The following is a 15,988-nucleotide window of genomic DNA, read 5'->3' as shown; positions in this document are numbered from 1 at the left end:
ATGCTTAGAAACATCTAAAAATTTATTTATTTAATATTTAATCGGACAGAAAACTCACTATCAATCAATTTAATCTAAACCATGCATATAAGCAAAATTATATGATATATGCCCGAATCAGAAACAGTTATTTAAAATGAGAACTACAGTTTCAGACTTTCTTGATGCCTTTTTATAAAGTAGTGATTGATAAACTTCAGTTATGTAACTAATCAGCACTTTTACCATCCAATGCTTAGTTAGCCTACTATATTATCCAGTAAATAGCATTTATTCTAGTGTCGTGCCATCGTCAATCATTTAGAAACCTCTCGACAAATCTTCAACCATGTACCAACATCTATCTATTCTTCTGAGCAGTGAAAACTTCAGAAAACTTTAGTAAGACATTTTTTAAACAAAGTCCTGTGCAACAGTGTTACAAGTAATGTTCAACCATGTCATCTAAAAATCTTAATATCTAGCAACTTCGAATAACATTCCATACAATGAACATGAACACTTCCGAATAACCTCCTTACTAGAAAATCCTCTTATAACTTAATTCTTACTCAAAATATTCATTAAAGTTATCTAAGTCCAGACATGTCTTCGAAACAACAACATAAACATAACGATAAAACTATCTGCCTTTCACTTCCATCGAACATCTGTTAATATCACAAAAGAAATGCAAATGAGCTCGTCACTAGCGCAGTTTCTGATTTGTCAATCTACTTGGCAGTTGATGCTCACTTACGCTACACCATAACGAAAACAACGAATTATTCCCCCGTTGCGTTTAATCTCTATCTTTAATATGTTAGCGTATAAAATGTAAACCATTATCTTCAGTTAGACTAAAACTGTTATCATTAGATATAACACAGCTGTACTTTGTTTCCAGTCAAAAATCCTAACCATTGATTCGATGATATACACAACTTTTATCGGATTACAATTTAACGCCGAATAATGTGTGTGTGTGTGTGTGTGTGTGTGTGTGTGTGTGTGTGCAACCAACCAAACGGGACCACGCGGTCGCTTCTTACAAATTGAGTTGTTTCCATGTATTTTTAGCTCTCATTCTATACATGCAAATAACTCGCATAGGCATTTGGAAGGTGTTAGCTCTGCCGAGCTTCGGTGACCCATTTCTGCGCTGGCTAGCCGAGCGCGAGGTACTTCAGCTTTATCGACAAGCCCCGCCCTGAAGAACGTTTGGACCAATCGGATTCAAACGTTATTTAGAACTTCCGAACCCTTGTCAAATGGACAAGGACCCAGCGCGTATATAGTTATATAGTAGTAACAGTATTCCTTATTCCAGTCATAGCTCACCAAGTCGCGAAGGCATAGTGGTTAGCATTTTTGCTTACCAATCCAAAGGACGGGGGATCGAACCCCGACTCGAGCGACTTTGATTTTTCGTTCATGATCAGAGTTTCAAGATTTATATTTCCTATACTTTCTCGTTGGGAGCAGATGGGAATCGAACCCAGGACCATTCGCTTACAAAGCAAACACCGTGACCAGTCAGCCACGGCCGCTCCGGTTACAATTTAACGCCGAATAATATCCACAAACTTCTTTTTACAAGACCTTCCAGAAAAATCCACAATCCACCTCAACGCTTTACATCAGATTATACTGTGGATATTCACAAGCCTCTTCTCCTCCTGGTCTTACAGCGAAAATTCACAAATCATCTCTATGCCAGGCATGTGTTGACATCCACAAGCCTCCTCAGCGTCAGTTTTACAGTTAATACCCTCACCCTGGCTAGTGAACATCACTAGTCAAATTAACACCAGGCATTCAAGAAACATTAATTACATGACCTTCACTTTTCTCGAACCTCCGGAACATTGGCAGTGATCCTCTCTTGAATTAACATTTTCATCTTAGAACAAAATATATATAACCAATTATTGAACGTAACAGATGTCATTCGTTGAAGCATTAGAAATTACAGATTAAACCAACTTTTAACCCAAGAACTACTCGTGAATAAACACTTCTGCTCATCTCTTGTGACAATTCACACCTTCTTTTAACTCACTATTTGGAGAGTAAACTGATTTACCAATTACAATAGCTGTTACGATTCCTCTAGAAACCCTCTGACACACCATTAAACCATTTAAAGAGTCATTACGGTTTGCAATCAATTGCATACTCCACGCTTGAACATCCCATGTATTCATCACCTATAACGATGATTTCAGGAGCAATTCTTATTTAATTCTTGAACAGCTTGACAACTGAACATCTTACCCGTGAACAATCCATTTGTTCACCACCCATAACAACAGTTACAGGGACAACTACATAACAATTCGTGAACAGCTAGACAACTGAACACTTTTCCCGTGAACAACCTTTTGTTCACCACCTATAAAAATTATAGGGACAACTCATTACGATTCGTGAACAGCTAGACAACTGAACACTTTACCCGTGAACAACCATTTGTTCACCTCCTATAATAATTATAGGGACAACTACAACCAATTCGTGAACAGCTATACAACTGAACACTTTACCCGTGAACAACCTTTGGTTCACCACCTATAATAATTACAGGGACAACTCATTACGATTCGTGAACAGCTAGACAACTGAACACTTTACCCGTGAACAACCATTTGTTCACCTCCTATAATAATTATAGGGACAACTAGATCCAATTTGTGAACAGCTATACAACTGAACACTTTACCCGTGAACAACCTTTGGTTCACCACCTATAATAATTATAGGGACAACTCATTACGATTCGTGAACAGCTAGACAACTGAACACTTTACCCGTGAACAACCATTTGTTCACCTCCTATAATAATTATAGAAACTACAACCAATTCGTGAACAGCTAGACAACTGAACACTTTACCCGTGAACAACCTTTGGTTCACCTCCTATAATAATTATAGGGACAACTCATTACGATTCGTGAACAGCTAGACAACTGAACACTTTACCCGTGAACAACTACATATTCACCACCTGTTCAACTACAGGGACATTTACCCGTGAACAACTACATGTTCACCACCTGTTCAACTACAGGGACATCCACCCGTGAACAACTACATGTTCACCACCTGTTCAACTACAGGGACATTTACCCGTGAACAACTATATGTTCACCACCTGTTCAACTACAGGGACATTAACCCGTGAACAACTACATGTTCACCACGTGTTTAATCACAGGGACATTCCACCCGGAAACATTCCACCCGTGAACAGCTTTCTGTTCACCACCTGCAACCAATGTTACAGGGACATTATCTTGGTGCCTGACTTACCAACGACTGTCTAAACCCGGAATAAAGTAAACCATCCCTCCACGCTCCGCGTGTAAGCTCGTCTTTTTGTTGCTTTAACTAGTACCGCAACCCAAATTACAGGATAACCTATTTTCGTCCTACGTCAAAATAAAACATAGTTCTGCGTCAAAATGATTGTAGTCCTACGATAAACAATTAAAACTCTATGTAAAAATCAAAGTAGTCTTCCGTAAAACAATTAAAAATCTAAGTCGAAATCATTGTCATCCTGCGTTAAACTACTCGCATATCTACGTCAACATAATAATCCTACAATGAAGCAAACGAAGTTCTACGTCAAAAAATATTTTTCTCTGTTGATAGAACTTAAGTTCATTGTCAAAGTTGTATTAGTCCTACGTCAATATAATTGTAGTTCTACGTCAAAATTATTGTAGGCCTACAAGATCATTCGAAGTATCAGTCATAATTATTTTGATCCTCTAAGTCAAAACTAACAAAGTTTTACGTCAAGCTTATTGTAGTCCTACGTTGAATCATCGAATCCTACGTCAAGCCAATCTGTCAACTATCTTTCTTGGTCGTGGAACACTAAACGCACCCGAGCATTTGACTTTCCCATGTGTGTGTGTCAGAAAAATGTAAACAATTCGTTGTGAATCCATAAACACAACCAACCAAGGCACCACTACCATCATCAAGTTCAACACCTTCTTTCAACTTTACAGAAACAAACAGCTTTATGACGTTTCGCATACGCACACCAGCGCACGATTTGCCTTTGCTGCTTGCCGACAAAATCCAAGCTCACTTCCCCTCATGCACGCACACGCAATACATGCGAACGAAGAGACCGTTCCTCATCCTCCTCCCTTCTTGTTCTTTTTTTTTTTTTTTTGAAGAGAATCACTTGAAAAATAACGCCACTATAGGCGGCTTCAAAACCATGGCCCGACTTAGCACATGTACCTTAAATACCTGTAGTTAATCCTCGTCGCCAACTTTGTGGGGTCCTCGTCATTCCGGACGCAGCTCGCAGGCTGCCGATCATCCTCCCGACCGCCCTCTGACCACATGTCCGGAATGCCGCACACTCGATCACCATCGCCGCCAGCACCGTCCTCGTTCACAGCTACCACTCAACTAACTCTCTCTCTTCCGTTTCCCCCACACGCTGTTCTCTCTCAGCTTATCTGCCAAGGGGCATGACACTCAGTGGATCAGACCCTACAATTACAACAATTACAACAATAAACAATGAAAAACACATATTTTTGTTGAATTTTTGATAACTCCGACTCCGACTCCGACTCCGGCTCATAAAAATTTAGCAGACTCCAGCTCCGACTCCGACTCCAGCTGTTCGAATTTTGACGACTCCGACTCCGACTCCTCAGCCCTGCTTATAAAAACAATCAAAAGTTATGATTTTTTGGTTAAATGGATTATGTCGCTTCTGATAGGTTCACAAATCACGTTTAATGCAACATTAGTTGATTTTTTAGTTGTTTTGATGCTTATTTGTAAAAATAGAATCTTATTTCAATATATTAAAACTATTTTCAATAATGTTTGTTTTGGTAAGTGACTATTTTCATAAAAGTGGTCTAACTTTATGGAAATTTTGTTAAAAAGGTCTCCCTCTAATCATTTATTATCTCCTTCCAACGTTTTATTAGACAAAATGGCTCTGCCCCGCAGGGTGGTCCATTCTGCCCCGCACCCAAGCAAAGTAGCCGAATTTTTTTTTTTAAAGTTGCTCAAAAATAGTTTTAGGCTTAAACATTTTCATCAACCAAGTATACAACTGTGAAGGGAACATCCCAAAGCATAATCCTACTACACTGAATTCATAAATTTGTATGTTTTTCTATGGTTTTTGGTGCATATTTCCACAGACTCCACACAGATTATAAAATGCAAAACAGAATTGTATGGCCAAAATCTTAGAGAATTTCTCAGCTGCGCATTTCGGCTTGTTTCTAAATGTTGTACCAAAAATATTAAAATTGATATTACAGCTTATGGGTTGAAAATTTGTATAAAATAAGGCTTGGTAATTTCACAAAACAGCTACCAATGGCCATTCAATTGTAGGTTAAAGTTTCCTTAGTAAAATGAAAAACAACAACTGAAAAACAATCTTTACTGTCAAATAAGCCCCAAATAATGTTTAAAATGCCACGCAATAACTGTAAAAGCTTACTGAAAAAGCATTTCAAACTTTTTTGTTAAATAATTGTACTTATTTTCCATGTTTTTTTAGACGTGTTCTTTTCAGATTTTAACACAAACATAAATATTTATTTTTTCATTAGCAAGAATGCAAAATGGGAATTCCAGGATGTGAACTATTTTTAATTAAAAAAGATTTTCAATTTATGAAAATGGTGGGTTGTTTGAGTGAGACTTAGAAAATATCAATTTTCCAGTTTTAAAACATTGCAGGGTAATATCTCAGCCTCTAAGGATCGTATCAACAAAGTTCAAAAAATTCAAAATATAGAGAATTTTCTCAACTTTTCAAAATTATTTTTTCAAAACTGGACAAACATGTGCACTCATTTTTAAAATGAATAACTGCGGCTATTTTCAAAAAAGTTACCTAAAAATGGCTATTACTTAAAAATGGTGCACTTTATCAAAATTTGACTAGAGTACTTTTTGATTGCAAATTCGATTTTACATCGAAAAATGAAGTTGAAAAATTTTTGCGAACAATGTTTCGATTTTTTGAAAAAATCAGTATTGTTTCAAAAATTCAAAACTCGGTCAAAGATTTTTTGCCCGTTCTGGAAATTTCTGAAAAGTTGGCATTTGATGTCTCCTAAAACATATCAGAAAAAAATAATTTTAGTGACAAAAAGTGGAATTGAAAATCACCAAATTCTGTTTTACCGTGTATCATTTTTTTCAGTGTAGTCCTTATCCATACCTACAACTTTGCCGACGACACCAAATCGATCAAAAAATCCTTCAAAAGATATTTTTTTTAATGTTCATATATCTTTTTTGCAATTCCACTGTGAAACTGTCAACTTTTCCTGACCTTCTGGAAAACCGAAACGGCCTACTTTTCCCTACCAAAAATAACAGAATGGAAAAATAATACCTTTCAATAACAGTGCTGAAAAGTTCTACTTTTCAGCACTGAAATGGGTGCTGAAAAGTTGAACTTTTCAACACTAGTATTGAAAAGTAACATTTTTCAATATTTTTTTGTTTTGAACGATGAATTTAATCAACACATGAATGTTTGACATATAATTCCGCGTTTTTCTAAATTGCAAAAAATGTTGTAAGCAACTCGTTGCAAAACTTGATTTTTTCAGCACTCGTCGTATTTATCCAACTCGGTAAACCTCGTTGGATACATGTACAACTCGTGCTGAAAAAATCTTCTTTTTGCAACTTGTTGCATAAACTACTATTTTGTATGGACAGCTGCCAAATTTAAACGGAAAATTATATGGACTGACTGATGATGGAAAATGGCAAGGCATCAACAAAGTTTCAGTCGGATTAAAAAATACAAAAAATAAAATTTAAAAATGACCGATTTCGTAGAGAACTGCTCATTACACTGAAAATACGCCACCCTTTTTTCCATGAGCCCAAACACTGGAATGATTCAATTAAACCGCATCTTAGATCTATTTTTTTTGTGTTCCAATTTCAATCCAATCCATTATTTAATTCAAGTGTTTTGGCGATTGATTTTTTGGTATTTTTTGACTTCTTATTTTCATTTGGGTGGCTCAAATTTTTCAAGTGTTTGCTCATGAATTTGCCCCACTGTGTTGAACTATTCAAAGTGATGAGGAAAACACTTGAAATTGATCTTGTTTTGATTTGAAATGCAGTTTCGCGACAGCTTCGTGAGACTTTGCTTTGTTTCTTCATTTGAAAGTTTTGGCGGTCCAGTGTGTTCGTTTTTCGCAGACCGCGTGGGTTCGCTGCCGCCATGTTCCAGTCCAGTACATTGCCTGCCCGGTTTGTGACCGCGAAGATGAGCATCGCCACAAGGCTGCGTCATCGGGCTCGGGCTCCGTATGGCCAGCGGAAGGAAAATACATATTAAACATTGTTGGCAGTATAGATAGATTTGAATTTCGGATCAATCATCAAACACAACCAGTTTTTTTTATGAAACATATTTTTTCTCTCTTTTATTAGTTTTTTTGTTCTTCAAACTCCCCCTTCGCAAGCTGCTCGAGGCATTTGACATTTAAAATTTTATAATTTTTTTCTTTCGATTTTCTCGTGCCCTTTTCAGCACATTTTTTCCTATACAATAATTTCATCCGTATAGAGTCCACACTCTCTCTCTCTCTCTTTCTCACTTAACATTCTCTTACTCAGTTGATTTGTTGATGGTTTTCTTTTCCGCAGTTTTTCTTCTTTTTTCTTGCAGTTGTTTGTTTGGTTGATGGTTTCGTTACAAAATAATCATGCGATTTTGTTTTGATGGTGGCAGAGGTGCGGCTGGAAGAGAATTTTAGCGCAAAAACGTTGATGATGATTTGCCAATGCTTTTTTGATGGTTGATTGCAAGTGAGATCAATTTCACCTTCGCGAGGAAGATTGATTTAAAGAGTTACAAAAATGAGATTTTTCGAGTCGGATCTGTTAATTTAAGTTTTGGCGAAAATTCTCTTCCAACTTTTGGTTTAAACTATAAGTATTTGCACAAAATCTATGGAATAAGCTGTAGAAATAAACGATCTGTTTAAAAAATAGTACATCTGTGTTAAAGTATTCTGAAGAAACAGTAAAAAACTAATTAGAGTTGAGCTGAAAGGGTGTTGAGAATTTCACTAACATTATGCCAGATTTACCATCAAATGAGAAATAGACTCACGTTTTGAGTTGTTCTTGTGTAAGATATGCAATAGAGTTGCCAGATGTAACAAAAAAGAGAACTGCTCAAATCAACAAATCGAATCCCTGGTAAATTTGTTTGAGTGTGTGTGTTTTACGTAATTTTTTTGTGCTTTTTGTTTTCCATTTTATTACAAATATATCTCTTTCCTATAAGTGTATTTTTCTTCATTTAGTATTTTCCTTTGTTTTACCTCTGCTCTCTTCCTCTCTGTTTTTAAATATTATTTGTCACAGTAAAAAGTCTTTCACCATTTCTCTTTTTTCCTTTTTTCTTTCTTCAACTCATTTTGCTCTCTTTCTCTTTCTTTTTGCTCCAGGAAGAATATGAATTTGTTTTTGTTGTATTTCTGTTGCGCTCGGTTCACAAAACTTTTCTCTATTTTCTCTTTCGTTTGAGTGTTCTTCTCTTTCTCATGTAGAAATGTGTAATCCCTCCTTTGCTTCCCTGTCTGTGTGTAATACAATAAAGTTTCATATACATCTATGTTGCGTTCTGTTCCACGTGTGTGTGTTCTTCCACTACTTTCCCCCACCACACTTTTTTTCTTCACTAGTTAGCGAGATTGTTTAACACTACTTTTTCCTTCCTTTTTTTAAAATTGTCCACTAACATGTTACATGCTTGATAGCAACTACACATTTGTTACCGATTAAAAAGAAGCTCATACTTCCATTGTATTCTTCTTCTAAATAGAGTAAAAGTAACAAAATTGGAACCGAAATGCTTGGAGAAAGTTCGCAAAATGGTTTTAGTACGTGTAATTTGTGGCCGGAATTTTGCTGAGTTGTAAATCGAAAATGAAAACCAGAAAAAATGATCGAAAAAAGCCGATCATCAACTTTGCTGTTCTGAGAAACAAGAGGTAAGTAATCGTTCTTCTTCTTTCGACACTTAAGCCAAGTAACACCATCTTCTCGCAGTCTCTTACCCACTAAGCTAGGCGCAAAATAGTATTATTACAGAATATAATAATCAGGAAATAAAGACGCGCACAAAATGGACCTTCTTCGCTCTAAATAATAAAAAAAATGTATAGGCAATAAAAAATAACATCACAAACAATTTTCTCAGTTTACATTTTACCTTTCTTAAAGCGAAATAATAGTATTGTGTTTTTTTTAACTTTTACGTGTGTTTCGTACGTCTTAATTGTAGGGGTTTCGGTTCATCTCTACGTCGCGATAGCATGATTTTTATTTAAATCTCGCTCGACATCGCTCTGTGTATGTGTGTGTTGATGTGTAAATCAGTGTGAATGTGTTTTTGTAACCAAATCAGCGAATGTTAAGGGTATTTTTCAAATGATTTCTTCTTCGAAGCAGCAGCCAGAATTTTTGTTTTTGGAAAGATTAAATTTGCGATTATCAAAATAAATTTATTAAAAATAATTCTTGCAGTTATGGTGTTGCTTAGGATTTCAGTCAGTACGAACTTATATTTTTTTAGTGAATTTGACATTTACGTCTAGCATAACTGTCCATATCTTGTCCTTATGGTTGCAATCACATGCTAAGGATATTTTCTTTCCTTCACCTGCTAAAATAAAAAAATAGTAATTTTTAGACCCCAAATTTGACGACCTTTACTATAACCAATCAGGTCGTTCCGTATAAATTTAAATGACAGGGCCTTATGACCTAACGGTTCTGAAACGTCAGAACAGCTGATCTTTTACTGTTGTTCACGAATAGTCCATTTCACCAAAGACACAATTTCACTTATGATTGGGGAAAAATATCCATCCACTCTGAGCTTTTCGACCTATTCTCGTCACTTTTGCAGTTTGCAGCTTTTGAAGGTCGTATTAGACTAAAACAAACAAACAAGCAAACTCGCACGTTTTCGTGTTTGACAGCTTGCAAACAAAGCAAAATGTACACTCAAAGTCAGAAGTATCCCTCAAAAGGGTACTTTCAATCCTCTAAAAGGATACTTTCTATCCTTTTTTAAAGTTCACCCGGCGTCACCCTTTCAAAAGGGTATGTCAAATTCGGTACATTTTCGATACCCTTTTATAGGGTGACGACGGGTGAACTTGAAAAAAGGATACTTTTTACTTTGAGTGTATGCCGGCTGACGTTTCTGCAAAGAAATGCATGCAAACAAAGATGACGGGAAAACTGTCAAAAAGATTGTTTGCGAGTTTTTTTGTTCGTTTGTCGTAGTCTAATATTGTCCGTTTCTCTCGAAGGTACACGCCGCGCGGCATTTCAGAATGTGCCGCAGACACTGTTGCCAGCGATATTCTGCACTTTTGGTGCAATAATAACTATTCCCGGCAACAATGCCATGCAATTCGAAGAAGAAGATCAACAAAAACAAAACGCACAGTATGGGATTTGACAGCGCGCATTTGCCGAAAGTGCGGCGCGTCGTTTCGAGGCTGGTATGCCGCGTGTCCTTTTCGGGAATACGCGCAATACTGTCAAACCTCGGTCACCTTACAAGTTGTGAGTTGACAGATTTAGTCAAAATCGCTTTATGATAGCATAATCAAAATTCTGATAAGCCGATCATAGAAATAGACCGAGAAGGGGTATATTTTCCCTAGTCGACGTTAATCCAGAAATCCACGATTGACAGAACCACTTTGGAGTCTTGTTGGCCAGTTCCTGGTATAACCGGTGTGGGTCGAGATCTGTCGTTGTTTCCACAACAGCTCGATCTGTCAAAACTGCCACAGCGTTTCAATGCTCTAAAAACTCACGGTATGCCGGATTTTCTAATTATTAGCCTTTTATTTCATTTTTCAGCTTTTTTGAATTTTAAAGGTCTTAAATTGTCAACATCAATGTGTTTACACTCAACTCCCGGTGGTTGGGCACTTTTTCGTTTGACACTTTTTTAGTTTGTACCCCGTTGGTTGGTCAAAGTCAAACTAAAAAGTCACGAACTGTCACTTTTTACATGGCGCTCACGCACACTATCAAAACAAACGTTTGGTAGTGTGTGTGAACTCCGTGTAAAAGGGGTGTCAAACTAAAAAGTGACCCCGTTCCTTTGACGACAGTTGGCGTTTGAGTGTACTGAAATGTATTGATTCAACCCCTTTAGATATTTTGTGTAATAAATTCTAGAGTACCTAAATTTTCAAAACAACCAATGAGTCATGGGTTTCCTATGCAGATAGGACCTTTTAAAAATTTAATCTAGAATTAAAATAATGTATGCTCGAGTTTAATACCATTAAAATGCAACAAACCTTGACCATAACTGACATAACGGTCAACTGTTATCAAACTTCATGAAATTGTGAGAAATGACAATTTACTGTAAAGCCATTGATTTCTGACTCGTCCAGTCCACTCCAAACCCGGTTATTGGTGGTCGCTTGGGGACACTTTCAGATAAAGGAGGATCTAAAAATGAAATGACATTTTATGGACACTCTCTTAGAAGACAGCCAAAAAAAAATTTTTTTGTATTTATCTCGTTGCAAAACTTGAATTTTTCAGCACAACTCATGCTGAAAATATCTTCTTTTTACAACTTTGTTGTTTTCGAAAGTTCGTCTTTTCAGCACCCAATTAAGTGCTGAAAAGTAAAACTTTTCAGCCCTTGTATTGAAAAGTATTACTTTTCGATGCTGTTATTTTTGGTAGAGAAAAGTAGGCCGTTTCATCGTTCAAAAATGACAGGAAAAGTCAGAAGTTTCACGATGGAATTGGACAATGAGTTTAAACGAATCCAAACAAGCTATCTAGGAATGTTGAATAATGTATTTTGTAAAGTATAGAGTTGGTTTTGTAATTCATAACCAGCCAGTGATTTGAAAAGTCTTAAGAAGAAACCAATAATAGGTTCAAAACAGATACATCTACTTTAACTATTCGGAATTTATGCTTACAAATTTTTTGCACCGTTTGTAAGAATTTTTTGTTGTCACTTTTCGCAGGTTAAAAGATCAAAATTCACAACAATAAAAGTATTTAAAGGTAATCAATAGACCTAGCAACCAATCTAGATATAGAAAAAAATAAATCATCCAATTATGTTATTCAAAAAAGTTAACCAAAACTGCAAGTGCTTTCTTTAAATTAAATTTAATTTTCTCGTATACTGATAAAAGAATTAGGTTTTTTTTTGAAAAAATAAATTGTGACGATGAATTTAATAAACGGAATTTGCCATTGTAGCTGTCTGCTTAACTAAACATACTTATTTGTTGCGTTTTTTCAATTTCTAACAATCACATGCTTCTTTTTTAAGTTTCTTCGGTGTATTTTTGTCTGTTTTCGAATACTTTTTTTTAATGTCCAACAAAGCTACACAATTTTGCTCTCACCCTTAATTTTTATCTCGATTTTTATTTTCTCCACGATCTCACTCAACCTAACCACATTTTTTTTATAAATTAACAGAACAGAAAAAAAACACAGAGATAGATCCATTCACAATTTGTTCTCACTTTTACGCACCTGTACAATTCACATTTCGTTCGTAGAGTTCCATAGCCGCTCATCTTTGCTGATGTTTCTGTTTTGTTTTCATCGTCTTCCTCCACACTTGCACTTTTTCGAAAAGTTTTTTTGTTTTTGTTTTCTCTCTTTTTATATAATATATTACGTGTAAATATCGACTTTTCACAATGATGCACTTTTCCTTCCCCCATTTTTCCTCCCTCACTTTGTTTCGCTATGCAACGTGATTTTTTCTCTCCCACTTTGTGTTTCTCTGCTTCTTTCTCCTTCATCCTCTTTGCTTCTTTGTAGGTGTATGTGTATAAAAAATAAGATCAAATAGGATCACTGCATTCTTTCACTTTCTCTCTCCACTGTTTGACCTGTCGTTTCGCATGTTTTGGGTGTATCTGTGTGTGTGTGTGTACGTGTGTTTGTGTGTGTTTCTGCTGCGCTGATGCCGTTGGTAATGTATCGTGGAACTGTTGTTAGTCACTGTGCTTCGAGCCTCACGAAGTGGACCTCTTTCTCTCACGATTACACGCTGGTCGCGGCCGCAACCAGTTCGGAAAATGCTTGCTCTAAACAGTGCTTTAGTTCAGCATAAGTTACGACTAATACTGATTGTTCGTCACGTGACATCAGCTGGACCTGTAACAAGAAGAAATAAGCTTTTAAAATAAATCATCAAAAATATAGAACAGATATACTCCCACCTTTTCCAGCGTGCCCGCGTCCAGCTTGTTCAGACACTGCACGATGTGGGACTGGTTCAGCCAGGGGCGCCCGTCCTCGGTGACGGTGTGGAAGAGGTAGTCGCGGAACAGCTTCAGCATGTAGCGGTCGCCCGTTTCCGACCACGTGACGTCGAGGTTGAGCCTGCGGCGGGGAAGAGGGAATTTGAAAACAAAATTAAATGGCTCCAACAATGCTTGAAAAGGGGACTGCTCGATATTCGATAGAACTTTCTGTCAGCGACCATTTCCCAAAACGATATTTGATCGCTGACACACAACGCCTATCATGACCGTCATTGCTTGGTGACGGTCGATGAACGTAAACACGAAGACGAAACGAACGAAAAATGAGCACCACTCAAGCAGCCGCCTGAACGAGACAACGTGCTCATTCTCTTTCTCTCGTTTTTTGTCTCTCTCTTCCTTGTGTATGCTGCGTGGTGACAGAAATCATATCAGTGCTATCATGGGAGAGATGATCGGAATCTCGGTAGAATTAGGTTTTACGCTGACTCGATTTGGAGGTTAGAAATTTGACAGCTTGGCTGCACTGTTTACATTGTTTGCACGTGTGTCTGTAAAAATGTGTGTGCGTGTGCGCTCGTGACGTCACGCTGTAAAACCTAATGTCAAAGGATCCCTCTCTAAGCGATTTTTCTTCTGGAGGGAAGTTAATGATTGTGTGAGTGACTTTGCGTAGCACCTCATTCCTTTGTGTGTGAAACGAATGAAAGTAGAATGTAGAAATCAGGTTTTCGTGGTGAACACGATTGGAGTGTTCTGTCAGCTATCACAAACAAAGTCGAAATTTCGCAAGCCCTGGGCTCCAAATCGCTTCAATGCTTTTCAAATTTAAGTGAATTAGTATTTTTAGGCACATTTCTAACGATTATATTGTTGTATATTGTATTGCTATTCTTCTTCGAGGAAAAGAAGCAATATTTTTTTCCGGAAATAATTTTGTTACTTCCTTTTGGAAAATTACTCCAGATTTGTGTGGCATTAGGGTGTAAAATCATAATCAATTTTCCAGCACAGCACTTTTTCAGTTTCTTTTGGGGTCCTTAACAACTCCCCAAAGTTTGGAAACAATTGGTATTATAGTCCTTACTTTGCGCAAAACGATTTTCTTTGGGAATTTGTATGGGAAAAACCATTTTTTTGCATTTCGGTTTTTATAAAATTCACGTTGTATTTAAACCAGATTCATATTTGGATGCTCTGGAAGGTGCTCTACAACTTTGCCTAAGAGAGTGGAAGGTGGTCTACAACTTTGCCTAAGAGAGTACGTTGCTAGCTTGCCCCTAAAAAAACAAACTGGTTTAAAACGTGATTTTAGAGTAAAAAATGTTACTTAAGAGGCAGTATTTGTAAATATTGCTCGGTTTGTTCTAGAGGTCGTATCGAGGTGCTCCGATTTGGATGAAACTTTCAGCGTTTGTTTGTCTATGCATGAGATGAACTCATGCCAAATATGAGCCCTCTACGACAAAGGGAAGTGGGGTAAAATGGGCTTTGAAGTTTGAGGTCCAAAAAACCTAAAAAATCTTAAAATTGCTCGCATTTCCGTAAAACTTCATCAATTCCAACTCTCTTAGATGCATTTGAAAGGTCTTTTGAAGCACTTCAAAATGTGCCATAGACATCCAGGATCGTTTTGACTTTTTCTCTTAGCTTTTGCAAATTACAGTCAAAAATGGATTTTTTTAAAACCTTAATATCTTTTTGCAACAGCCTCCAACACCCATACTCCCATAGGTCAAAAGATAGGTAATTACATGGTTTATAAGCCTACGGAAATAACTTTTTGGCCGATCGCAGTTTTTCTCATAGTTTTTCGATTTTTCTAGAACAAACATTTTACAACGTTAGTTTTTGCCCTGTAGGCCGCCATAGCGGCACTTTTTGGTCTCAATTTTGTCATATTCGAAATCCTCGGACAATTTCACGTATGTTATAAGTATTAGAGTTGTAAACACATTTTGAAGTACTTTAAAAGACCTTTCGAATGCATCTAAGAGAGTTGGAATTGATGAAGTTTTACGGAAATGCGAGCAATTTTAAGATTTTTTAGGTTTTTTGGACCTCAAACTTCAAAGCCCATTTTACCCCACTTCCCTTTGTCGTAGAGGGCTAATATTTGGCATGAGTTCATCTCATGTATAGACAAACAAACGCTGAAAGTTTCATCCAAATCGGAGCACCTCGATACGACCTGTTACACATTGGTGAAAAACTCGCTCTTAATCCACCTTTAGGTGGTTGGTGCTTTATTCATAAAGTCAATACATTCAATACATGTTTAACAAATCAACTTTATTACTCATTTCTTTTGGTAGGGTTCACAGACCTTAAATATTTCTGGCTCACCGGCAAGGTCTGATAAAATACATATCCAACGATAGTTGGACCTATCAGACAATATTTCTATCACAATATCTGAAATCCGGCCTCCAAAAAGTGTATAAATAACACTTAAGTGCTAATAACTTTTGGTAGGTTTGTCAGATCCTCGATGTTTTAGGCTCATTTGAAAGGTCTTTTTAATACCTTTTTGAAAATGTATAACATGCAAAAACCATCCTTTTTACAATCTTCCGGACATTCGCCAAAATCATTTTTTTAGCATAACTTTTGAAGTACTTAACTAAATTTGCTGATTTTAAATAGAGACTTATGGGACCCCAAGACG

General features: G+C 36.8%; 1 protein-coding gene across 2 annotated transcripts in view; it reads right to left on the bottom strand.

The window, feature by feature from the left end:
• Positions 1-12,511: 12,511 nt before the first annotated feature.
• Positions 12,512-15,988, bottom strand: part of LOC120427232 (PAN2-PAN3 deadenylation complex subunit PAN3) — a 98,620-nt gene continuing 95,143 nt past the window's right edge. For both annotated transcript variants that reach the window (XM_052711159.1, XM_052711160.1), the window contains 2 exons: positions 13,276-13,438; positions 12,512-13,210 (listed from right to left, as the gene is read on the bottom strand). In XM_052711159.1, coding sequence (XP_052567119.1) covers positions 13,097-13,210; positions 13,276-13,438 — 277 coding nt within the window. In that variant the 3' untranslated portion in view covers positions 12,512-13,096. The remainder of the gene's footprint in view (positions 13,211-13,275; positions 13,439-15,988) is intronic.

This window comes from Culex pipiens, chromosome 3 (genome assembly GCF_016801865.2).
Source record: "Culex pipiens pallens isolate TS chromosome 3, TS_CPP_V2, whole genome shotgun sequence".
NCBI lineage: Eukaryota > Metazoa > Arthropoda > Insecta > Diptera > Culicidae > Culex > Culex pipiens.
Note: the sequence above shows the minus strand (reverse complement) of the source record. Positions and strands in the feature narration are given on the sequence as shown.